This window comes from Columba livia, chromosome Z (assembly GCF_036013475.1).
Source record: "Columba livia isolate bColLiv1 breed racing homer chromosome Z, bColLiv1.pat.W.v2, whole genome shotgun sequence".
Lineage (NCBI taxonomy): Eukaryota > Metazoa > Chordata > Aves > Columbiformes > Columbidae > Columba > Columba livia.
Window position 1 is genome coordinate 44,583,495 of NC_088642.1, and position 26,108 is coordinate 44,609,602.

The window sequence follows — 26,108 nt, forward strand, 5'->3', positions numbered from 1 at the left end:
GCATCCACATTTAGTACAAAAAGTCCTGTTGAGGTGTTTCAAGGAGGGAGGCCAGAAATGCATATTGCTAAGAAAGGCACTGAGCAGTGGTGAAGAGTTATTATAGGACCATGGAGACAAAGCAGGGCAGCATGTGATGCATGAGACCCGATCAGTCGCCATCGGTCCTTGCAGCTGGTATGTATATCTGACAGCAGGTGTCCATTCTAACCCCTTTGCTGCAAACTTGATGATCTAATAGACACTCATGCTTGATAGTTACAGGTCTTACTCTTCCAGTGCCCTGGTTGGATCCTGCCCTATTCTTCTCCAATGTTTTTCTGCCTGCCCCTGATAGGACAAATCAATACCTGAGCTGTGAAGTAAATATGGTCCCAAGAGCAACAGCAAAGTACTGAGAGTTGCCAGTGACTATAAACACAGACTAGAATAGGTGAGGCCACATCAGTTTACACAGTGGCAGGTCTTCAAATTGTACTATCACAACAGTTTAGTAAGCTGCACACTCAAATGCATACAGATAGTTTGTTGCTGTTGAATTCCCTGTCCAGCTCTCATTAATATTTTGTAATACCAGATCATGCGCAAGTTAATAAATTAGAAGAGATTACCACTAACTGCTGTTTAAATGGCTGAGACTGAACACATCTCTATAGGCACATTCACCCTCTCCCCTGCCACCTGTTCCTGCAATAATTAGTTGCAAAGAAAAAAAAAAAAAAGAAAAGCACAACAGCTTTGGTAAGATTTTCATATTTCACACCAGTCATGGTTCAGAACACTTTCAGGCATAGGCTCTATACAGTTTTAGCTTTGGCCAGGGCTAAAATAGCATCAAAGCCAAAGGAACTAAAGTTATTCCGAATCAATGCAGCCGAAGCATTGTAATCAAATGTTTTCTTCAAGATAGAAACTGGATTTCTGCAGTGGTTTGGAAGAGAGTGGTCCATTTTCCTTTTCTGCTACATTATTTCCTGCATGATCTAGCACACCAGGACATTATAGGATGCATACCTCATAGCCTAGTTGTTTTAGTGCAACTTCAGGTGCATTAGTGGTGCAAGCTGAACCATCTCAGACAAAACATGGATGTACTTCTTCATTTCAGGTCCAGTAACACCTTTCCATGAGACAGATTGGGCAGCTGACTACAATAATGTCTTAAGCCACCTAAACCTAACCTAAATCCATATCACACAGAGATTTTGGAATAGCAAGGTGTTTGCATATTGCCAGAATGAGGACTAAGGTACAGGAAGAGCCTCAAATGAAGACCTCCATGGGCAATGGAGACAGCATTACACCTGACAAAGAAGCAGGGGAAAGCCCACATGGCAATTTAGCAGGGCTGTCACTCACCTGTGCTACAGCAGAGCACTCCAGAGTCACCCGGGGCAATTTACCTGCCCTGTACCCATCCCCAGGGCAGACAGGGACTCTTGTCAGCATTTAGCCACCAGCTGCAGGTGTTTAAGCACTGTTTGCTTCATTGTAGCATAACGGGGATGAAAACCCAGGACATTTCCCAGATGTTACCTCTGCCCAGCTGTTGTACTCAACAGGCTACCAACTCATGTTCACCTGTGAGGCTTTCCAATTGTTCGGTTGATGTTTATGGGTGTGCCGAGCCTCTGACTGAACACAGCACCTTCTGCAATCGTCTGCAGTCCTACCCAGTTCAGGAATTCCTTGTTGATCTGGCAACACCTAATTAATTTCAGGAAGAAAATGGCATTAACTGCGAGTATCAAGAGTACATTGCCCACAGAGAGACTGAAAATCAGGCATATAGAGGTCTCACCAGGCACAACCAGCAAAGTGCTTCTCATCCAGTCTTTACAAATAGCCAAGCATGGGCTTGTACTGATTACTTCACCACCATGTATTTTTCACGAATTTGGGAGAAGGTTTCAGCTATGACACAAGAAGGAGGTCTGCATACCTCAGTTCTTTGGGGAAACCAGAGAAAAATTACTGCAACATGGTGCCAGTAAAAGTAACATCACCACCTGTTTTCATAGCTGAGGACAAAAAGATGCTCTGGGAGCTTAAAGCCTAGTAGGTCATCCATTTTGAAGAAATTCATCCAGAGACCACCATGGAGCACAGAAAAATGCAATGTTCTGTTCTGGCTATCAGCACCAGGTGTTACGAGAAGTACCTCTGCAAAGCCTCTCCAGAGGTGCAAGGGGCAGGACAAGAGATGTGATTTTGTTTCTGCACCCCATGTGAAGGAAACCAAAGGTGTAATACTGCATCTGAGCACATCATCCTGTAATGGTACTTGAACTGCAGATGAGCAGGGGCACTGAAAAACTAGAATGGGCATTTGAGGGCAGGATCAGAGCAGATGCCCAGTACTGAGAGAGTTTAATCTGCTTAGGTCTTCAAGAAATAACTAAATAGGCCATGATCACAGTGCAAAAGCTCCTCTGCAGAAGAAAAAATTCTGGATCCTGAAAGGCTGTTTAATTAAGCAGAGAAAGGTACAATGGGAACCAATGTCCAGAAATTGAAGTCAGGCATTTACACTGAGTTTAGAAATATTTGTAAAATTAAGCAAGAATTAACCATTTGGTGGGAGGTATCAAGGGCAGCATGTTTAGATTCCTTCTGGGAGAGCAAAGCTTGGCTCACCCATTGTACTGACATGGACACTACTGGGGCAACTCAGGCAAGTTTCCACCTGTCATGCAAGGCTAAATTTTTTAGTAGCACCTCCACTGTAGCTTTCTCACCTTTGAATTCTTCCACATTATGCTCCACAGGAGACGAGTGAGGCTAGGCTGTTCTGTAGCACCGTTGAAAGCAAGCCTTCCTTTGGCCATTTCAGCCTACTAGAGGACTTGGAAGTTTTTTGTTTTGTTTTCTCTCCTGCTTTTTTAAAAGGAAAAAAACACCTCCTGGAGCAGTGGAATCTTAGCTATTTTTTTTTTTTCCTGATGGCTCTTGCTATCCTTTCTGCATGTCTGCTTTTAGGAGACTAAACCTACTTTCTGAATTCAGCCCTACAGTGTGAAAGAAGGACACCTTCAGCTAATTTACATCTAAGTGAGCATTTGTCAGAGTAAAGAATACACGTCTTACCGTGCAAAATGGCTCCTGTAGCAGGACTAATCAATACTTGTTTGATGGATTGCCTGTCAGGAATCTTTAAGGCACACCATTTCAGCTGCTAGACTTTCTGCTTGCTCACTGCTTAACAAAATAAATAGAGATGAATCATGGCATTTAACATAAAACTCCAACTCAGAATCAAAGCTGTTTAAAATGCACAGTGGTTTGCCCCTCTCCATCCTTGCTTTCTCTTTGCTCAGGAAGAACGTTAAGTCCTGGCTCTTCTGGAACAGGCACACGTATTGAATGATAATAATTTCACCAAAGACTGCCCTTTCCTCTGCAATTGGTGATTACATTGCCAACACAGTGCTCCATTCCTCTTTGCCTCCTGAAGTGGGTGCCAGCTGGGAAAGAAAGAATTGTGATATATGCCTGCGTGGCTGATGGGAGGGTGATATTTCACATATGCCTTTCTTAGCTGCTGTGATGCAATGCACAAACTGTTCCCTCTGGTCCTGCACCTATTGCGCTACTAATCCATGTCCCCTTCTGCAGCTGCATCAGATTTGAAACCACAAGAAGCAACAAAGAGCCAGGTTTTTCAGAAGCACTTGGCTTTTCAGTAATAATGAACAGGTGTTTGGGTCACCAGAAATTCTTATTTTTATTCAGAAGAATAGCTGGTCACTGGCTTTTTTCATCTGGCTTTTAAATTAATAATATTTGTCTTCAAACCCTATACACCTACAGCCTACTAATAGCCTTGGGAAGGGTGAATAATCATAGCCGTAACTTTTTTTTGGCCAAAGCAAAACAACAAGCTTCATTTAGCAAGTTTGGCTCCCTCTATTATCTTGCCAACCCCATCATCACCCTGCAGCACAACTCAGACAATCCGGCAGGGAACTTTAAGCAATGTGAGATCCATTTATGTGGTCTGAGTGATGATTCATTATTTGCTGACACTGACACCAGCACAAGACCTCAAGACTAAGGCTTGGGACAAGGGATGGACATGCTGGTGTGTCTCCTGTGCATCTCATAGTTGCCCTTGCCCCCATACTCCTTGTGAGCCCTCCTTGCTGCCTTCTCTCTTGTCCTCTGACAGCTGGGAGCACTTGCTAGCTCTGAGCCAGTCTTCTTCACAGCACTGGATTTCATCTCATCCCCACTTGTCAGCCCTTCCTTCAGTCTATTCTGCCTTTCCAGCCCTTCCATGGCAAATTTCCTTTGCCTTTCTCCCAGAGCACTACCATCCCTTGGGCTGTGACGGGGTGTTTACATGGTGGCAGCACATTTTGAGCTCTGCTCTGCCACATTTGTGGGGTTCATGCCTTTTCCCCTCTCTCCCCAAGGGCAGCCATGGCTGCAGACACGGATCCCTTATCTGTACTGCACCAGACAGGCCTGTGCAGCCACCCAGATGGGACGATCTCGTCCTCTGCCTCTGGAGAGCATTGCTCACTGCTGCTGTGACCTCTCTAACTCTTCCAGTGGCACTGACAGAGCAGCACAAGCAGGTGCCTGGCAGGGGACTTGTGCTCTGTGCATGGCACCGGTCATGCAGCCCCTTCCTGCCCACTCCGCTGAGTTTGGGGACACTTCCCAACAGCCCTATGCTGCCCGGAGCAGCTGTGACGGTGCTGCCAGCAGGAGAGCTAACAGGGAGCAACTTGGGAACTGATAGCTCAGCTCCACGAAGGAGCAAGGGGGGCTTTCAGCTTGGAAGCTCTCCCTCTACTCCCCCACATTGCCATCCTCTACTTTCAAAGGAGGCAGCCTGGGGATGCACATAGAAACCAGTAAGTATATAGCACCAGGAGAGATCAGAACAAGGTTCTTTCATCCTGTTGGAGTTCTTGTGTTGTCTTTGACAATGGCACAAGTATCTTATGACCACACAGCATATGTCAGGGATACAACATCACAGCAAGCATGGCACATTTTTTTCATGTGAAGAGCAGTTTACCTAGGCACAAAGCAGATCCCTTGAAATTTTTCCATCAAGGCTTTCCTAGCTTACATCTGTGGGAACCACCAGGTGATGTTTTCTGGAGCATCCTTTGCAAAAGCTGGGACTCACTGCACTAAAGCACACAGCGAAGTCAGGCAACTCATCTAGTGTAATGACAGCTTAGCACCAGTAATAACTCCATGTTATTGGGCTTTTCAGACAGAGTAGAGCTAGGTCCAGCACATTAACAAGGTCATTTCTAGTCTTAAAGTCCAGGACTATGTCTCCTTGTATGTCTCCTTTACCTAAGTAAAAATATTGCACTCAAAATCCTTTGTTAAATTTTGTGTAAATCCTTTGGTTTTCAATATCCTTGTCCCTCCTCTTTAGTTCATGGTGTAATCTGACATATCCATGTTCAGTAATTTCTGTGTTAGTGAATTCTTTAAATTATATATAAAGAATTCAAAACAATCACAGAAGAACTTGAATATTTCATATTAAAACTAAATGTTTTATGATTGCTTACAGAATGAAATTAATAAGAAGACTTAGCCAATGTTGTATAATTTATGCTGTGCTTAAGCTGGAAAACAGGCTAGTGCTTAGATTTGTTTCAAGTTGTGCTTTTCTCTTCTCACCTGGCAGGATGGAAGCCACAGCCAGGGCAGGGCTAACCTCCAACCTCAATCCAAGCAGCCCCTGGTTTTGTTTATTGTGCATAACAACAGCTTTAAGGACAGTTAACAGTAATAGTCTTCTGACCATGGGCAAATGGCCACAGTGTGCCTGTTTATGTGTCTTTATCTGCCTTTCCTAACTGTTTTGTCTGCTACTCTTCTTGCTCTGCAGCCAGACAGTGCGTCCTGACCCTATAAGTGTTTAACAGTAAAAAGTCCAATAAACCTCTTACCTCTGTGTTTCAGCTTGGGCATAAACCTTTGGCTCAAAGACAGTCTGGAGGCATGGGATGCTTACACACTGCTTAACATAGTGGTACTCTGAACTCAAGTGATGACAGTAGCACAAGTGACCACAAATACATTTGTCCAGTTCTACTGCTTGATCTGAAACTTGGGTTCTGCACTAAGCTAAAAGAGCAGCACATATTCTAGAGGTGTTAGTTAAACTGCAGAGATTCAGCCAGTTGCGAAGTTTCCTCAAATGGCAATTCAGAACTAAATAAAAGCTGAGAGCAAGAATGAAGGATAAGACCAAGAAGGGATGATCTTCATAAAGCAGGTTATGCTGTCGAAGTACGTGAAGCTGCTGAAATAGGAGTGTGACACAAAGTGATTACTGCCTTTCCTGGGGGAGCGGAACTCACCTGCCACATGTGCTCACAAATTTGTGGGTTACAAAGATAGTTTGGCTTTTTGTGCTCCATTTTCCACTCAGAGGAGAACAACCCAGGGAGAGGATACAATACAATGTTGTCAGTTAGCACATCAATAAAAGCATGGAGGGGCACAGATAAGCAAGGAATAACATACCCCAGTGAGACACTGTTACAAGTCATACCAACAGGCAAAGGCCTGTGTTCTCTCACACCTGTCACAGCCAAAAGGGGAACAGCAATAACTGTATTACCTTTTCACCATTCAAGGTGAGACAGTGCAAGGACTGCAGAAACTCATCAGGCCTTAAGGCATGCCTGATGAGGAAATGTGGAATACAAATTGTGCTCCAACAGAAGGTGCCTGAAGGGGCAACCGAGGGCATGGGTTTTTTTCTACCTTCTCATTTTAACGTCCTTTGGCAAAACCAGGGTTCCCAGGAGCAGAGTAACAACTCTGAAAATTCCATTACATGGGGGTGGATTTGGTTTTCTTCATTTCTTTAAAGCCACTTAGATGAGAGACAAATTAGAGCAGATTTACAGGGAAAGTTGTCTAGGTTTGATACCCCAGGAAATATACAGTTAATTACCCTCAAAGCTCAGTTCTTAGCTGATGAAAGCCAGCAGATCCCCTCTGCCTTTACTACTTGAGTGATCTTTCCTTGACCTTGCCAGAGATGCGACCAGTTGCCTCCACTGTGGTTTCAGCATCAAGATTTTTTCCAAGTCAAACTCCCTAATGCTTGAGTCAAGTGGGTATTTAAACCTCTTGAATTCAACGAATCAGCCTTAGTGAGTCAGAGGGAAAAGACTGCTCCTTTGATTGATCACATCTGTGACACAAAGCCAAGTACACACTGGAACAAGTTAAAATGTCCCCAGGGCTCATAAAATACTGTGCCAGGCCTTTTGTGTTTTGCATTAAATTCACACCAGTCTCTGAAAGCCAAGCAGTTTGCAAATCATAAGGATTAATATTTATTACTATTGAATGTACATGGCTGAAGCCCCTGCCCTGGAGAGTCTGCAGTTTCAATATTACAGGCAGAACTGCTGTGCACACATGCAGCTCTGGCCTTAGTCTGCTCCTGTGGAAACTGAAGGTGAAACTTTCCTGGCTCTTGGACACCGACGCAGACTACAGCAGGGGGGTGCTGGAGATGGCACCTCAGCCTCCATGTGGCTACTACCTAGAGAACTGAACCATCCCCTATAATTGTGAGAGGCTGAGCCCCAGGCTGCACAGTCGGCACACGCAAGGCCCTGCAGGATTTCTGCAGTTTCTAATGCTTGGCAAGGAGGCTCCATCAGTCAGACTGCATACTGGGCTAAACAGCAAGGCACATCTGATGAATCACAAGCGCAGAGGGTTGCAAAATACCTCTAAGGACTTGTTTGTGCCAGTTCTCTTAGAAAGTTCAAGAGGAATTAGCTGAAGAGGTGAATAAAATTGCTTGTGGGATTTAAAAAAGGGATTCAGCCTGCCTCGATCTGCAAGCTAGGCTGCATGGAGGCCACCCTGCCTCTGCATTGGGATGGTCACACAGGTGTTCAGTGGAGTGCAACTCACCCATTTTAAAGCAAAGTTACCTCACTTGAGGTGTAGCTATCCAGTCCAAGCCCTTTGTGGTCGCATCAGCTCCCACGTGGAAGTGGAGCAACCTTGAGTCGCAGTGGTGCTCCATCATTATGTTCCTGAAATGTGTCTCCACCTAATGTGTGCTGTGGATCCAAAGGTTGGTCAACTCACCTTCTTGACTGAGTGCTGACGAGCCCTATGAGAAATGAAGAACCAATGAGGGACCAAATGAAAAGTAAGTAAACAGGCAAGTCAGTACAAACCAAGTGTGCCCACCATGACAGGCAGACACATATCCTGGGAATGATGCAATGGTCCCCAGTCTTTACACACAAGGCAGTTGAAATGCTATGGCTGAGAGATGTAAGCAGCATATTGACTAGAAAGCTGATGTCTCAAACTCCTCAGCTCCAGTGCTGCCTGGCCAGCTGCCTGTGGTGTCAGCTGAAGGGAGCCCAGTGTCCCAGGCTGCAGAAGGGCAATGCAGCTCACTGAAGCAAAGTTGCGCTCCTCAGAGAAGACATAGCAGATGGAGCTCCCCAGGAGGCTGAAGCTGCACCAGGAACACGTGCTTTACTGGCTGGCCCTTCACATATAAATTCCCTTTATAAGCGCTGTAGTCCAACATTTTTCGTCTCTCCAGTACTTACACTGCACTCAGAGGATTACCTGCTCATCAGCAGGTGAATGAGCCAGCAGGGGTTATGCGCTATAAGTAGCTGTCTCTGTGGCTTCATGGTTCTTTTCTCAGCTCCCAAAGTTCAGGCTCAGCTCCAAAGGTTCAGACCCCAAACCAGATCAAATGAGGCATGGTCAGAAGATTAGCCTGCAAGGAGTTTGGAGAGGAAAAAGAAAGCAGCAGCAAAGCAAGACAAAGCTCTCCAAGGTTTCACTGTACCGGGTCTCCATCATCTGCCTACATTTTGCCCACACGCAGTTTAATCAGTGTGTTGGGGAGCCTGGCTCCCTGCCAATGGGAATGCGAATTCTGACAATTTGTCTAAAGTGCAATCAGAAATTGCAGCTAAACAGACAGAGCACTTTTTTCCCTTCCTTTGCGGGGGGGGGGGCATTTTTCCCCAAAAAACGATTACAACCTCTAACTGCCGCCCACACCTCAGTTGCCTGAGAAACAAAGCGTGGGTATGGCTGCAGTAATCAGGACTCAGGTTTTACACCATGCTTGCTATCATTGGCTGGCTGCAAGGCCCCCACAGAACTGTCCCACCAAGATGTTTTAGCCCAGGCATGTAGAGTATTCCCACCCCAGGCACAGCCCACTGCAAGTTCCTGCCACAGTAGGCATCTCTTTGGAAGAATCCAAGGGTGCAGCAATTGGTGTCCTTATTACCCTGGTAATTATGGTGGTAATGGCCCTGGCTCCATCCACATCAGCCTCAGTACTCATACCTATGAGATGCCAAGTACAGTTCAGCCCAGCATGGGATGGAATGGGATGGGAGGAAGCAGTGTGCACCAAGAGCTGGGTATCACATGCACTTCTGGTTTGACAGGAGCATTCTCCACACCCCCACCTCACAGCAGCATCCCCATCATCCTCTTGATCAAAACCACTTCTCAAATGACAGGGCATGTGTCTGTGCTGAAGACTGTACCCACAACAAGTGTCCAGAGACATACATCTCAGTGAAGAAGTCCTGTTTGGCATTACCCTGAAAAGAGAAAGTGTGCTTTTTTACACTGGACACCTGGGCAGAGAGGAGTAGGTAGCTCAAGCTGACTAAAAATATTCACCTTCCCAAAGAGGTGACAGAGCACGCTCTACTGCACGCTTCTGAGCTCAGAGTCAAAAGGTGAGGCAGACTGGAAAGATGATTTTTGGTTGGACAAAGACATTTTCCTGGGGAGGACAAAAACAACCACCACCCATCCTCACATATTTTGAATAATCACTGTATAGTGGTGAGGGGAAAACGGGCTTCGGCTCATTGGTTGTGTATTTGATTTTGTTTTTTCTTTTTTTTTTCTTCTGCCCTTTACAGCAAAGCCACTCCCCATCCAGCAGACGGTGCACAAACCCAGGGATGCTGCTGTCTTCCAAGCTACAACGCACAGGAAAGAATATGTATCTTGGCTATCTCTGAGCAGTTTTCCCTAAAGGCCAGCACACAGCATGCTCTCCTGACCCCATGGGAGCCCTGACAGCATTCAAAGTGCATCTGCAAACAATGAGGGAATGAGAACTTTTCCTCAAAAGAGCACTTGGACAAAGGGAGATATTACACAACCTTCACAGATCACTGTTTCCTTCTTATTGATGGATTGCCATTTCCAAGTGATAACTGAAACTGTATGCTGTTCAGTTGCCTCCCATGTTTTTTCTTTACAGTCTTGTTCAGTTTTCTCCTTACCTCCACCTTTTGAAATGGTTGCTCACCCCTTGGGAAGAGTTTTCAGTTCCCAGTGCTATATTCTGCTTTCTTCTGCAGTCTTCTAACCATCTGCACAGGACATTTCACCTGCATTCCAAGACTGCACAGAGATAAAGGCCCACCAGTGCTGTTACATATGCAGAAAGCAGTTTTTGTTCTTTGAGAAAACACAGTGCTTGTGCACTATAAAAGTCTGTCCCTGCGATTTTGATTCACAGACCTTGCCTTTCACATTATGTCCTTTTTACCGTTATTTTTTGCATTCTCAGGACTCATCTTTTTCACCTTGTGGTCACTGGAAGAGCTCCTGCATAATTCAAATATTTTCAAATGTCTCTACAAACATTCTTGCAGTTGTCTAAGTCATTAAAATTGTGGCTGAAGCAAGTTAAGTCTAGGCAGGAACTATTCTGGAGCCTTTCTCCCCATGTAACTCTTCTTCCAGGAAGCAACTCTACCATTTAGATTGCAAGATCAAGATGTAACTGCCTTAGGAAAATACAGTGTTCAGTGATTAAGCAACATGTTATTAAGAAATTGGTCAATTTATCAAGTAATTAATATACTGATTATCAAATAAACACACCACTATTACTAATCTGCAATTATACTATTTTCCACCCTATTACACACAATTATAAAGCTATTAATCTAACACTCTTAAAAATCTGATGAATCACACACATCCACTATTCACTTACAAATCCACCATCTTTCCCTCCCTATATGACCTATCACCAGGGTAGAAATCTATGCCTCTGCTGCCCACCCTCTCACACTGAGTTTTTCAGACACAGACCTGATGGGAAGCCCAACAGGGAGTCCTGACAGCTCGATTTTGCAAGTCAGCATCACTGTCATCTGTAGGTACCTACGCTCCTTTCAGAAGATTCATTGTGCTTTGTTCTTTACCTGATTTTCTACCTTATCCATCGTTTTTATTTCTGGAACAACCCTTTTACCATCTTTTCTCTGCCCAAGGTCCTCCCTAAGACATGACATGTCCCTCATTGCTTTTGCCTCGCTGTCCCAATTCAGCAACATCTGTAGCAAAGTCTGGTGTTTCCAAAGTTGTTACTGGGACAACCTCAGCCTTATACAGTATTACCAATACACCCTATCTGGGTACAGAAGGCAAAGACCTCTCCAAATATTTCTGTTTCATAATAGCAACACATTACCTTACACGTTCTCTGAGGCAAATCAGTCTACTTAGCCTGGATTCCTCCACCTCATCCCAGTTAAGCTCCTTGTCTTTGCATCTTGTTGTCAAGAGCAGACCAGCAAAACAAAGACCCACATCATCTATGTATCTGATCCATTCAAAAACTAGGTGTGGAACGGGACCAGAAGAAATGCCTGAAATGAAAGCAACCATGACAGCAAATGCAGCACGGTGGCTAGCTGTTGTGCAGTAGTTCATGTTTTCTACAATAGCCTTCTTTTTTTTCTGGGAAAAATGGCTAGTGTAGTGGCTGATGTAATTTGAGAAACATCAGTTTGGTCACAAACACTGAAAGAAAGACCTGGAACATCCGATGGCCTGACAGATGAAAACCTGGGCCACCAGGATATTGTTCCCCTTCAAGCTCTGACTCAAAGGTTACTGGGTATTTTTGCCCTTTCACAGAATCACAGCATGTTAGGGGTTGGAAGGCAACTGCAGCACATCACAGCTTTGCTGGGTAAGAACATCCCATTTCTAATCCAGAGATACTCATGACAATTTCAGACCAAGTTTTGCTCTACTTTTGGGCTAAGTCACTCTCTCATGCTACATTATTTAGAAATAGCCAAAAAGATATGTAGGTTCTGCAGACTGTGGAGGTTTCACCTGCATATACAAGCTAGCCCCTTCAGTCTCCCTTGATAATTATATTCTGTATTTTGAAACTCGAACTGAAAATGGACAATGAAAAGAATATAAATGCATCTGTCTTTCACTTTGCACCTCTTCTGTCATTTTGTTCTAGTTTAATGTATTGTGAGCAACGTGACTCAACTAATGATTCCAGGCAGAAAATAATCAGAAAATGCTCAGCGTTGACTTTGTCAGCTAGGAAGACAAAATAGGAAAATATGTAGTGAGCAGCACTGACGTTAACATTCAGACATAGTTAAAACATTCAGTCAGGCTTGGAGGAGGCATTTAATACATCTTTGTAAAATACTCCCACTCATCCTCACCACCACTTTGTTTAGTCTTTTCATATAAGATATACTAACCCAGGAGCATACACTGGAACCATAACCTTGAGTGCTTTGAAGTAACCAGGGTGGAAAAACAATTAAAAAATCTGACATACCATGGCATAGTGTGAAAAAAAAAGCGCATGTAACTATCTCAAATGCTGCAGGTCTTGCCATTCATCTAAAGGCAACATGCTGAGTCTCTGGGAGGAAAAAATGCAAAGAAATAATCACCTCAAGATGGTCAAACATTCAGAGTTCTTGGTAAGAAAAAACATGTCTTCCTTACTATACCCTTCAAATACAAGCTCCCAACCCTGTTGTAAAGCTTCTCCATGACCCACCTGGGACACGTCCTCTTCATCTGCCCTGTTACACACATCCCACACAGTATCCTATCTTCCCGTGTTGAGCCATGTCCAATCCAAGAACTGCAAGCACAAAGCTGTTTGCTTTCTGTGTGTTGTAGAGCCTGTTTCCTCTCACTTTCAACAGCCATTGTTTCTTATCCACTCCTGCTTCTGTCTTCCTGCACTCCGCCGTTTTCTTTAGTGTATGACTTTTCTGCCGCTCGTGGGCCCTTGTTTATCATCCACCAGGCCAACAGCAAGTCTAAACCTTGACAGTACCCTCAAAACGAATTACCTCATAAAAATTTTCAGGTCAGCTTCCAATGGGTTCTGAACAGCTGTTTGCTTCAGCCTCCCTCTTCTAACCCATGTGCTGGTAAATCCATTTTTAATCCATTAACTCCCTTCTTGGTGTCTCTTCATAGCTAAGTAGCGGTAACTCTGCAGGGTACGTATCTTGTCACAGCCCTGAGGGGAAGCCACCTCTTGCAGAGGTGCAAAAGGAAGGAGACATGCCCCAGCCGCTCTCACACAGAAGTAGTGCACATGCAGTAGCACTGGCTCCATCAGTTAACCCAACCACACACCTCCACGTGCTCTCTTTGGCAAAGAGTGTTTGCTGTATGTTTGTGTGGGGCTGCACCGGCCTCTGCCCTGGCAGGGGGTATTCAGGTCCACACTGTGTGTCCGCAAGGCAGACAGTACATGCACTCTCCAGATCCAGAAACCTTGAAACTGCTGACTGTCAGAAGGGCACATGGGGGAAAAGGCTGCACCAGCTAACTGGCCTGTATCTTCCCTGAGCAGGACAGCCAAAAGCTGCTCTATGAGCTGGTAAAGCCACCTTCATGTTCTGACTTGTAGGAAGCAATGGTAAGTGCTCCAGTAAAAAACATGCAACTGCAGAAGATGAAATAGATTTGGTTTATTTCTTTCTAAAGTTTGTACATATACATATATCATTATACATATGTGAGATCCTTCACTAGGGCTGCTTGATTTCAGTTACATAAAAATTCTTGGGAAGCTTGCAGGCTCTCCGTTGCCCGTAAGCAACATTTATTCCAACTTATAAAAACACAGAAGAACAGAGTTATAGTCAGGAACATGGACACGAGAGAGAAGTCTACTTTATATCTCACAGTTTCAATACATCAAAGGCAAATTATTTGTCTGTATACCATAGGCTTACTTTATCAGCAATGATAAAATAGAGGAAAATATTTATATACAGTCACCTCAAGTGAAAAATAAAGCAATGTAAACTTAAATTCCAAAATATTATTTCAAATGATATAACAATATCCCCAAAAGTCCCTCTCCCAAGTGGAAGAGGACTGATTAAGTGCCTTCATTTGTCAGGAAATGATCATTCTAGTACCAGTTATATGAGGCAGAATAAGGGAGGGCATCCTCTGGTACCTGTAGAAAAGAGTGACAAATTCTGCTTCAGGAAAGCATCTCTGTGTAAGCAAGTATACGTCTGAGTCCTTATGGACCTCAGCAGCACATGGAAACATCTCCCATGAACCAGGGTTCAACTTATATCTACACAGCTCTGACTCTGACCACTGAAGAGTATGCTTTTCTGGCCATGCATGTTCCCAGGGACAAAACGGGGTGCCCTGGTGGCAGGACAGCCTCAAACCTGAGACGACGACTGCCCCAAGAGTCAGAGCAGCAAGTTTCACGCTGCTGGAAAAGGTGTAATGATTACCTCAATGCTGCTTCACAGCAGACAAAGAAGTTACCACGAAGTAGTGAGACTGGGACTGTCTCTAGTGTGTTGCACGAAAAACACTCCAGTGATCCAGTGATGAGAATAAACTGAGTTCAACATTACCAGAAATAAGGTTTCTGTACTTGGCAAAGGGGATAGGAGGCCACCCAGAGGAAAGTTCTTGCAAGGACTGCTGTCAGGCCCTGTAAGGTTAGGTCTGCACACAAGAGATGCAAAGGGTATGGTATACACACATGCAAAATGTTTTTCTGCTCTACCACTACCAAGAGTTACTCTTCCTGTGTGGGTACCACACAACAAAAACTGAAAATTCAGTCCCCTTTCTTGGCCTAAGGGGAAAAAACACTGCAACAACTCAGGTGGAAGGCCAATGACACTTCCTGACTGTGAGTCCAAGTGTGATAGTGCTTACCCACATCTTTGCACTGCATCACCATGGGATGCAGGTAACCAAGAGAGATCAGCACCTGAAAAAGGATTGCAGGATTACAGATCACCCAAGCAAGGTGATGGGGATGTCCGTCTTCATTTCTTCTTGAGCTGCAGTCCACTTGTGTCTCAGTCCTGCAAGACACAATGACTCTGGCCACAGTCCAGTGAAGTACAAAGGCATGGCCTCACTGAGGTTGCTCAAGTGCTTCAAGGTAAGTCCATGATAAGACTTTTATGATTCCAGGTAAGAATCCCACCCTCAGACTTTGCTCTCCTTTCCCAGGAATAATGCAGACAATGCTAATGTTGACCTGACTCAAGCACAATAGGAAAACCCATTGGGTTTCCTTAGGTATTTTTACTTAGACCAGCAACTTGTCAAAAGGTTCTTTAAACCTCCCAAAGGAAACCTCTGGGAGGCATTCGAGGCGCCCAGGAGATATGTCAGCCCTGCTGCTCCTCTCTTCCCTGCTAAGAGCTAGACATTCTTCTGTAAATCTGTACAGTTACAGAAAGAAACCCTCACTACTGCCATACGACTGTACTGCAGGAGACATCACAGGCACCTGTCCTGCTTGGACACTTGTGGACATGATGTCCCCTTGCTCAGTTTTCACAGAGGGAGGTCAACTTTATCAGAAGTGAAGCTGTGTATTAGATCCACAGTGTGATTTTTCAGAAGTCAGCATGGATGTTGCTAGTGCAGGCATCATCTGACATCAACAGGGGGAGAGTTAGCCCAGTGTTAAGCTAGCAGAAAATCCTATTGAGTAATCCTTGCTTAAACTTCCAAATATATGCCTCTGCTTATGACATGCAGGACAACAGCAAGCCCCTGGTGGACAACACATGGAGATCCAGGCAGTTCAAGGGATACCCTAAATCTATAAAAGCTCTGATAACTGTTTAACCTAATTTGAGAACAACTAAAATAACAAGCATCCTAACAAAGTTTGCAGCTGCTGATGTGCTTTAACCAAAATAAGCCTCAGAAAAGAACAGCAGGCTTTGGAGTGCTGACCACAGAAGGCATACTGTACCTATGAAATACATACATACATCTACAGGCATCACTTAAACATGTTCACCAAGTAATGTAAGCCTCAGATTGTTCCTCACACAAAGAATAGTCATTTAAAAGCTTTCAAACTGCCAAAAAACTGTTCTTTTAGCAAAGTTATAATCCCAGCCTCCAGTTGTCACGAATATGCACAAACTAAAAATCCCCACACAACCCAGCCCTGTTCTCATCCTACAGTCATTCAGAATTTCACAGCACTGAGCATGAGGTTTTCATAAGTGTGTGATTTAAGACTTATATCACCAACAGAGTTTGTCCTGTGCCATGACACAGACTGGATGTCCTTGATCTTCCTTCTCCCAGCAAGAGCCTCAGGGAAGTCAGAGGATTTTACATCAAACAAGTCTCCATGGCAACTTGACTAGCTGATCTGTGGTTGCACCAGGATATTCATTTGGCCCAAGGTGAAGCAGAAACCTTGCCTGCTTGGACAAAAAGTATCTTCTTGTGCTGGTCTCATCTAGGTGAGTTACACACAGGACCACTAATATAGAGTGGCCACTAATTACAATGGATTATGTCAAAGAAAAATCATGCCCTTGCAGTTTGTAGTACTTTTAATCCTCGCATTGCTAAGTGATGTACTTTTTCTTGGTTCAGATATACCTCTGGCCTATACCTCAGCTGATTCCTGGCACAGATTAAACAGCAGATGCCACCGGAGATGCCTCATTGTTTAAACATTTATAATTTTTACAGAGTAGTTCATTGTTCAAAGGGGAGGACAGAGAATGCTTTGGGCTGGCCTAAATTTGCTCCTTCTGACCACCAGAGCAAAGACAGGTAAATAGTGTGGCCTTTGGGAAAGCAGTTGCTTTGCTTTTGCTAAGGGAAGTGCTCTAATAAATAATCAAATTACAGCCTTGACGCAGCTAACAAAATGGACAAGCCCTCCTCTCCGGCAGGGCTGAGCTTGTCTCCTTTCACTGTTCAACTGGATGTTGCCAGCTGGAGAGCAGATATTCCCAGATGGCACCTGGACACATTTCTCTGGGACCTATCCTCCTTGCTCTTATTTGAACCAGGCTCCTGACAATTGGACTTCGGTGCTGCTGGAAGAGGGTGCTGCTGTCACAATGGAGAAAAGCAGCAGGTGATAGGGACGGTTCTTCAAGCAGCACAGTGCAGCTGGAAAAAGAAGTCAACATTTCTAATTAACCCCAGCACTGAGGGCAATGCTTGAGCACACAGTCCCCAGCAGGTGACCAGCCATGGAGGGTGGCACTGGCTTTTTGACTATCTTTGTACAATATTGTTATCCTGTGCACTGGTGCTCAGCTTAGTTGAGACCATTTCTCTGGAGGCTGACAAAGCCTCTTCTTGCTGGAGCAAATGTCCAGGTCCCACACAGTGAAGCTTCAGGTGAAGCAGATCACTATACTACACCTATGTTGCTGGGAGAGCTCTGGGAGTGAGGAGAAGCCAGGCATACTGCTTCTATGTGCACTAAAAATATCCTCTAAAAAGCACAAGATGGAGACCAGCTCTTTCAAATAAGTTTCTGAGACAGCTGCTTCGGTTTTCCTCTCTAGGCAGACTACATATTGGATGCTGGGAACACACACTTGGGAGCTCTGGTTGTGCTCTGGGGAGAAGTGCAGACTTCATAACTGCTCTCTCAGAGCAGATGTTACGTCCCAGAGCCTGGGGAGAGAGCAATACTGGGGAAAATTTAAACAAGCAGCAAGCTGAGATTGCTTGAGATAAGGTGTGTATACTGCCTTTGCCTCTGCAAAAGCAGACAGTGTCTCTGACAACCTGGATAGCATCTCTTTGTGCTTGAAGGACACTGTTTGAAAACGGTTTGTTTGTTTGTTTGTTTGTTTGTTTTTTAACACAGCTCCCTAAAGGGCTGCAAAACGTATGACCTGATTTGGAAAGTACCCAATTCCTTGCAAAACAGCATTTCAAAGTTTCCCCACAGCATGGGTTGCCTATGTGACTTATAGAAAGGAGATGAGGAATGTCACAAGTGTCTGGTCCGAGTGTGGGAAGGAGGGACCTTGCATCCCTGCAGCATAACGCTAGATGATCACAGTAGTCTGAAATTCCATCTCACACCTCCCAGCTATAATTATGGCTGGAAACACAGGCTATCAACAAGCAGGATGAAAAAGCTGTTCACAGGGTTATCCGTTCAATGTAGCACTGCTTCAGAGAAAGTTTTCTCAATGCAAGATGGGACAGTCAAATTCTCTGGATTTCTGCAAGCATGGAAGGAAAAGAGACCTGTTACACAGAAGAAGCCAAGGTGCTAAGATGACAGACAGGAGCAGCTTAACAGAAAAGGAAGAGGAGCTGTCAGACTAACCACGATAAGGCCAAAATTGATTTAGTGATGGAGAATGCAGACACAGTAAGTGGCACACCATCTGCAGAGAAAAGCCTTCACCACTTTCAAGAAGAACATTGCCATGCAATGTTTCCAGAAACCCAGTGATAACCCTGACACCTTTGACTTTCTCCACTGGCACATCCTCCTTACTAAAGGGGCTGCTCTAATCAAGCAAGAACCTCACGCCCTCACAAGAGAAAAGTAAAAATATTGGCTGTTTCCAGCCAGGATAACAACCAGCCTTGTTATTGGAAGGCACTGGAGATGTGAAAAGTCATCTAACAATTCTGTTCTCTAAAGATCTGCTAGTCCAAACTCCTGCTCAAAGCAGGGCTGCACTGAGCACCACTCTCCAGGGCAGCCCCCAGACATGGACAGACCAGGCCATGGGAGCAGGCAGGATCAGAGGGAAAGCACTTAAAGGATGAGCTATTACAAGCCCATTTACAAGTGGCTGGCTACGGACGAAAAACTGTCTGAGTCGACTTTGCAGCTGAACAGCATTCCTCACCAGCTCCACCGCATTAATCACTCTGTTGGCTGATTTATCTCTCTACATCAATTAAAGACACAACATAAATACTGGATTTAAAAGCTGTAGTCATGTTCACTGGTCCATGCGTGATCTATCTGCAAGACGCACACAAACACACAGCCAGCCCAGAGAGCCTCTTTTGCAGATGCTCCGAAACAAAAACCATCTCAACCAGACCCCTGCATCCTGCTGACTCATGAAGCAGAGTGTGGTTTTGTCTTTGGGAGAGTATCTCACCTCCTCTGGTTGCTGAGTGGGTAGAGGGGAAGGCAATTTTGTCCTTCTGCCTTGCCTCTCTGATGTCAGGTGCAGACCCAGTGAAGTCCTCTCCTGCCTCCTCCCTCAGCCAGAGAGGAGCTGGTCCAGCCCCTGCACAGTGAACAACTACCAGTACCTCAAAGCAGGATGGGTCCCTCCAGGACCTCTGTCTGCATCTTGAGAGAGAGGATGTGAGGACCCACTGGCCCCAATCTGCTTTCTTCCACACATCACTCCTCTCAACAGGCAGGCAGAGGCTTTGCCTGAGCAACAGCTGCACATTGCAGCAGGGAGAATTAAAAGGAAGGATGAGACCTCCCTGCATCACTGATGCAAAAGCTGGCTTGCACACACACACACACACATGCTTGTGGTGCTCTGCCAGTAACTCCTGCCTGCACTGAGCACCCCCAGAAAGTGGCAGGCTGCTACGCTGACACAGTGTGGGCCCCAGAGGAGGGCTGGAAACCACCAGAGTATCCTTACATATAGCAACAGGAGCTCCCGAGTTGCTGAGGTCAAGCACTGATCTCTGCTAAAGGCAAACATTTCAGCAAAGAAAGGCGGGGTACCAGGTACCATGCAAAGCTATCTGGCCAGACTCTCAGTGGTGCCACCCAGGAAGATACACCACTGAGATATCTCCTGAGAACACACCTCCACCCTTTACAACAGCATCACGGGGAACAAAAAAACAAACAAACAAAAAAAGCAAATTACAGTACTGCTTAGCAAATATCCTATTCCAAAGGAAGTCCAGGAGCCTTACTCATTCAATAACAGGACCACCTTTTTCTCTCAGCCTCTAAAATGTGCATGTTCATTTGGATGCCTGAGATGCCTACAATTTGCAAAGCAACAGAGCAAAATGGCATTATTTAAAAATTGAGCAGAACCTGACAAGATCTCAGTAACCTAAGCTGCACGCCTCAGCAGTCTCACCAAAAGTTCTCCAAGCTCAACAAATGTTTAATGAGTAAAAAATGCAGTGAAAAACTGCATTTGCCAATCCCAGATGAACCTTAAAAAAATATACCCTAATCCATTTAGAAATATACATGGAAATAGAAAAAAAATAATGAAAAATGAAAACAAATTCTCAGTGTTGCACTTGACATTTTGACTTTCCCTGTTGCTTCAAATCATCTCCTTTTCAATGACTTTGAGAAGGAATTATTCAGTTTCTGTGTCAAAGCTGGGAAATGCATTTTACAGGAATAATTTTTTTCTGAGCTCAGCAATTCAACTGCAGTCTACAGCAACCAGATTATTTTAAAAGCTGGGGGGAAAAAAAAAAAAAGTTAAATGTCACTTCTTTGCCTTTTTAAAGCACTGCACTCCATAGTCACAAGAGGTTTGCTGGGTATGTTCCAGTCTGCCTTAAAAAACCTCATCTAGACAACCCCGCCCTCGCAGCCAAGCAGGGCCCATTTACAAATCTGCACTTTTTTTTTTGTTTCTGCTGCATGCTTCCTAATGCTGTTATCAAAGACAAGCCAAGTTTTCTTCTCAGATGTGCATTTAGCATTCCCCAAAAGAATTTATGAGTCTCCCTCTTATGCTTGTTTGTTTTAAACCACCAGAACATGATGAACAGCTGCAGGGATCTTCCGGCTTTGTTTCTCCTCCATGAGTTGTTGATTTACCACACTTGATTAACTCAAACAATCCCTCCCAATGAGCACTATCACACACCTGCCTACATTGAGCCTCCTAACACAGCACACTGCACCACATTGCTTTGGCTCCAGCAGCAGAAGGCATCTCTCTTCTTCAGGAAGAGGGCTGAACATTTGCTCCACTGTAGTAAGCGCGCAGCGCTTCTAAAGTCCCAGTGCTTGAGAAGTGCTGACAGTGTTTATTCAGGACTCTGCAGTTTTCAGCAACATTGTCAGGGCTAGGGGCCAACGTCCTGACATAGCACAGGGTGCCCACTCTCAGTGGCAGATGCCACATGTGTGAGCATCACAACATCACACATGGAAAAAGTCCCATCTGGTGTTGCTGCTGGACTGCAATTGCAAGGGTCTATTTGCTCCAACACCTCTCAGCATCTTGAAGGGTAATATCTTTGTTAAAGCCAAGGGTGAGCATAACACAGGCAAAGCTGTCACACGGTGGTCCTTGGTGAGGAAGTGAAATCATGAAGTGCCTGTTAAGGTCCTTCTCTCTTTGACTGCTCCCTGTCCTGCCCACCGGACTGGCAGCTCAATAAGCTAAATTAATTGACCTGGACCCTTCGGGAAGTCTGGCAGAGCACAAAGCTACTCAGGTGGTAATTTTTTTGATGTGTGGCCCTTCGACTACTTGGGCTGGAAACACCAGCACATTTCTAAACAGTCCTTGCATTGATCTTGAAGTTTATTTATGCATTAAGAATTACATCCACCAGAAAGCCTGCCCTGTGCCAGGCACAACAAAAATAACAGCAACAAATGATTTTTCAACTGGCCATCAACATTACCTCCCAATGTGCTCTGCAGAAAAGGCCAGTTTGGTTGTACTACTGCACACAGGTGAAGGGCAAGGCAAAACGGGAGAGACCTGTCCAAGCTTACCTGGCAGGGCAGTATCAACCCTGAGATTAAAACCCAGGGTGTCAAGTTAACAGACGAGGCAGTACTCTCTGCAGAGCCTCAATTCTGCCCAGGTGAGAGGGTTTGAGAAGCACAAAAATTATTTCTACATCATGTCTCTATTCCCTGTGCCTGAAGACTGCTTTGCCAAGCCAAGGGTTTGTGGCACAAACAGGGGGCTTTCAGGTATGGAAAGCACTACCCACAATGGCCTCCCTGTCCTGCACTCGCCCTCTGAAAGCCTGGTAGGGCATGCAGGAGCTGCAAGGCAGGCTGGTTCCCTGTGGGGGAAGTGTAGTATCTGCAAAAGCTGAGGCTGCCTCGTGCTAGCCTCCAGGCATTGAGTAGCCAGGACTGCATACAAACCGTGGCCCACAGTGAGGACTTGTTTCTCCGCTTCTCTGATCTGCACCAGCCTCTTCCACCTATATGTGAGCTAAAGCAGGAAAATTGAGAGCTCTGGAGAATCCCTTTCTGAAGAGAATAGGCAAAATGCTTTGTCACTATCAGAGAAATTGCGAACACCTATTTGCGCATACCAACAAGGAAACTCCTGGAAGGGGGAGCATCAGGGCAGAATATAGCATAAGGCTCTATATAGCAGCTAAGTGAGAACACATAGTTAAAAACTACACAGAGGCCCTTTGTCTTTAAAATACAGTGCTAATGGCTGACATCTACAGTAGCCTCCTCTGCAAATAAATTTAAAGCCCAGGCAGGCATTCCAACTGGATAATCCCTAATCTCCCCGACTGCAGAGACAGCACAGGTTAGGATACTCCCCAGCCTGCTACCTCAGGAGAAGACTCTTTGCTTCGAAGAAAACAAACAAATTATTCCAATGCTGTCATCCCAGCATTGCCAGAGGTTTCCAGGTTTCATGCCTTCACGCTCATGGGTCCAGGATAAATGCAATAACAACAAAGCAACAGTGACTATTTACTGTAGCACCCGCTGCTAAGTACCAGTGGCAACATGCTCTGCATTGTCAGGAAACCGATGTTCCGAGCACAGTAGGCTCTAGCCAGCCTTCTGCAGCTGCCCGTTTGCACACAGCTTCTTTCACAGCTACCACTTGCATTCACAGCACAGCAGCATTTGTCCAGTTACTTTTCCCACCCACCACATAAATAAAGTGACAAGTGACTCGAGAGATGAAAGCCACATGCTGATGGGAGGAGAAAAATGGGGAAGAGAGAGAATATACATCACAGCACTCTAGCCCTCCCCCACCTCCTTTAGAAACAGAACAACACAAAAAGTTCCAATGCTTCAATTGCTAAATGATAAATTAACAAAGCAAAGCAAAGCAGGAGCAAAGACATCTCCCACAATCTGCACAGAAACAGCAAAATATACAATAGAAAATGTCACTAACACCCCATTCAGGCAGATGCACTTATTTTTTGTGAATGACAGGTTATTAAATGAAAAAATTCTGACCACCGGTACTTTGCTGCATGGCTGTTCCCCTAGTTGTCATATCCGCCCTAAGTGACCTTCTGCTTAATGCTGGGTGTCTCTGGCCTGTAGTCCTTCCTCTCCGAGACATTGCGTTTCACCTTGGCACTAACTGGAGACTCCTGATTCAATGAGGGACTTGAGTGGGATTTCTTCAGTCCTGGCGTGTCATTCTCTCCTCCGCTCAGCAGCTCCTTCACCCCTTCTTTCAGGAGGCCAACATAAATCTCATAGCGATTTTTCTGGGAAATGAAAAGAAAGGCCTGAATCAGTCTAGAAGAAATTCTGCAGCAGCACTTGAGAGACTCTCTGGGTAACTTAATGGTTTCTGCTGGCTTTGAAAGCTAGAAGCCTAATATGGATGCGAACAATGGTGCCTGATGTAGACATGAACAATGGTGGCTAATGTAAATTACACTGTACAAAAACGACTTCAGGCAGGCTGAGCTCCGGGGTGCTGTGCAATTAGAGATATTCAGTTCTGCAGCACACAAATCCTGGGGCTCTGCTGAACGGCAGCTCCCAGCTAGTTGGAGAGCGTGGAGATCTCCGAGCAAGAACACCAAGCGAGAGCTTTCTGCCCTTGGTCACACCGAGTCAGTCATATTCTGTGCTCAGACATATTGAGGTATTATGTGCCCCATGCTTGCATGGAGATAAAGTGCAGCAAACTAAGGAACAACAAAAAACCTGCTCTGGTTGGTGAGAAGCTCTCCCCTGTGACCCTCCACTCCCGCCAGCAGGTCCTGTTTTCCTTGCTTCATGCCATGAAGGGTAGACCAAAGTAGGGTTTTATTAAACTCAGACTGTACCAGCTTGGCCACCACTGAGCCCATGAGAGGATGCTCTGCAAGGCCAGACCTTAAGAAAAAGGAACAGAGCTAGCACAGCAGCACAGCACATTCCCCTGACAGGGACACTCATGGTGCATGATGAAGTTTGCTCTCTGTCCAGACACTTGTACTTTTCAAGTGGAGAAAGTGCACTTTACTGCACCCGCTCATCCTGTTCCTTTCCTGCAGAGGAGCTTTCCTTCTCGAACAGGAAAATTTTGCTCTGTGTGCCACAGTAACATCTTCATGCACAAAACATCTTGGTAATGAAGAAAATAAGGGTACATTCCCAGAAGATTCCCGCAGGACCTCAAAATGGAAGCTGGGGTAGGAGGGCATGAAAACAGAGCAACCCATCTCCCAGGATTTGTTTAATAACCTGCTCCTGACATATACACTAAAGACAGGGTGCAGGCATTGTAAGTAAGGTGATCTTAGGGGGCTGGGTCCCAGGGAAGGAGCATGTAAACACCGGTACTGACTGTTAATTTATATTTAAAAGTGGCAAAACAGCTGACAAACCATTATGTTCCTGACAGAGAAGAAAGTGTTTGAGAAAAAATCTTTCCATTTATAATAAAATAATAAAATTCTGGTAATAACATTTATTTGAGGCCAGAAAGTTAAAAGGCTCGGTTACTGCTTTGAAGTGTAGAATAAAAAGGGAAAAAAACCTGGAGAGAATGTGACTAGGTTTCCAAAGAGTCCTTTGTATAAACAAAACCTCACAGAGGACCATAAAAGAAACCAGCTAAAAATCAAATAAAAAAGCATTCTTATCAATTCCATAACCCAAACTTCAGCTCCACAACATAAGAGCCAAATACATGAAACAGGTAAGATGTATCATTCAATAAAAAGGGAAATGGAGAAACAGCAAGCAGAACCCTGACAATAATGCACTGGGCCAATGAATGATTCATCACACATTGAATGGGACAGCTCTGCAAAAGAGAAGGCAATCCAGTGCTCTAAGCCTGGCATCAGCGTAATATTCACCAAGGGAGAGAGGGATTTTACTGCCATATGGACTTCCGCATTTTATTGGTCCAGTAACCACGATCACAGTCACAAGACCTGACAATCAGAATGGAAATAATGGAAATCCATGACCAGTTCCTGCCCTGCAGGTCTGCCAATGGCCATTTTGACACAGAGCTTGTGGGCTTGTGATTTCTATTGTAATTAAGCAATGCATTTGGAAGTCTCTGTTTCGATTTCAGCTGCAATGAACTTCTCTTTTGGTGATTTGGATCACAGAATCACAGAATGTTAGGGATTGGAAGGGACCTCAAAAGATCATCTAGTCCAATCCCCCTGCCAGAGAAGGTATTAAAGCTGGTGGAAATTTTTCCTTAAAATAAATTAATCTGGAAAACTCTGTCAAGAAAGTAAAAACACAAAAGCTAAAACCATTCAAAAACTTCTGCAATGTTACCTCTGAAAACTGAATGCACATAATAAAGACAACATGTGGTAGCCACCCATCACATTTCTGGCTTCATCTTTCATGTGACAGCACTCAAAAGATCTTTCCCAAACCATAAATTTGCTGCAATGAGCAAATATCTCTGGAGCAGTACTTCCTCAGACAGCAAGCAAAGGGAAATGTTCCTTCCTTGGTGTCCACAAGTTAAGACACTAGCAAGAAGAAATGCTCCTGGCTGCATCCCTGAACAAGGAACAGTAACATCCTGGTTCACCTCCCTTCAGAAGAAAACACCATCTCACTTGTCTCTCATCAGGAACAAAATGAAGAGAACAGGGGTGGGTGAACAAAAAGAAACGACAAGGGCCTACAGAAAAGCAACCTGACTTTTTTCTTCCTAATGGGACTATGCTGCTTCCTTTGGGACTCACAGGCCCTTTTGGTGTGCTTGTGGAGATTGCCCTTTGTACACAGATGCAAGGCCTGGTCTGCAGTCTCAGCCTCATGAGCCCAGTACAAAATACTGACTTACCTGCCTCTTGCCATTTTGCTTTGACCCCAT

General features: G+C 44.8%; 1 protein-coding gene across 9 annotated transcripts in view; it reads right to left on the reverse strand.

The window, feature by feature from the left end:
* Positions 1-13,770: 13,770 nt before the first annotated feature.
* The window catches only part of PSD3 (pleckstrin and Sec7 domain containing 3), a 114,253-nt gene continuing 101,915 nt past the window's right edge, over positions 13,771-26,108 (reverse strand). For all 9 annotated transcript variants that reach the window (XM_065045651.1, XM_065045652.1, XM_065045653.1 and 6 more), the window contains one exon: positions 13,771-23,526. Coding sequence is in view for 8 of the 9 variants with exons in the window: in XM_065045652.1 (XP_064901724.1) it covers positions 23,314-23,526 (213 nt within the window). In the remaining variant the exon portion in view is untranslated. The remainder of the gene's footprint in view (positions 23,527-26,108) is intronic.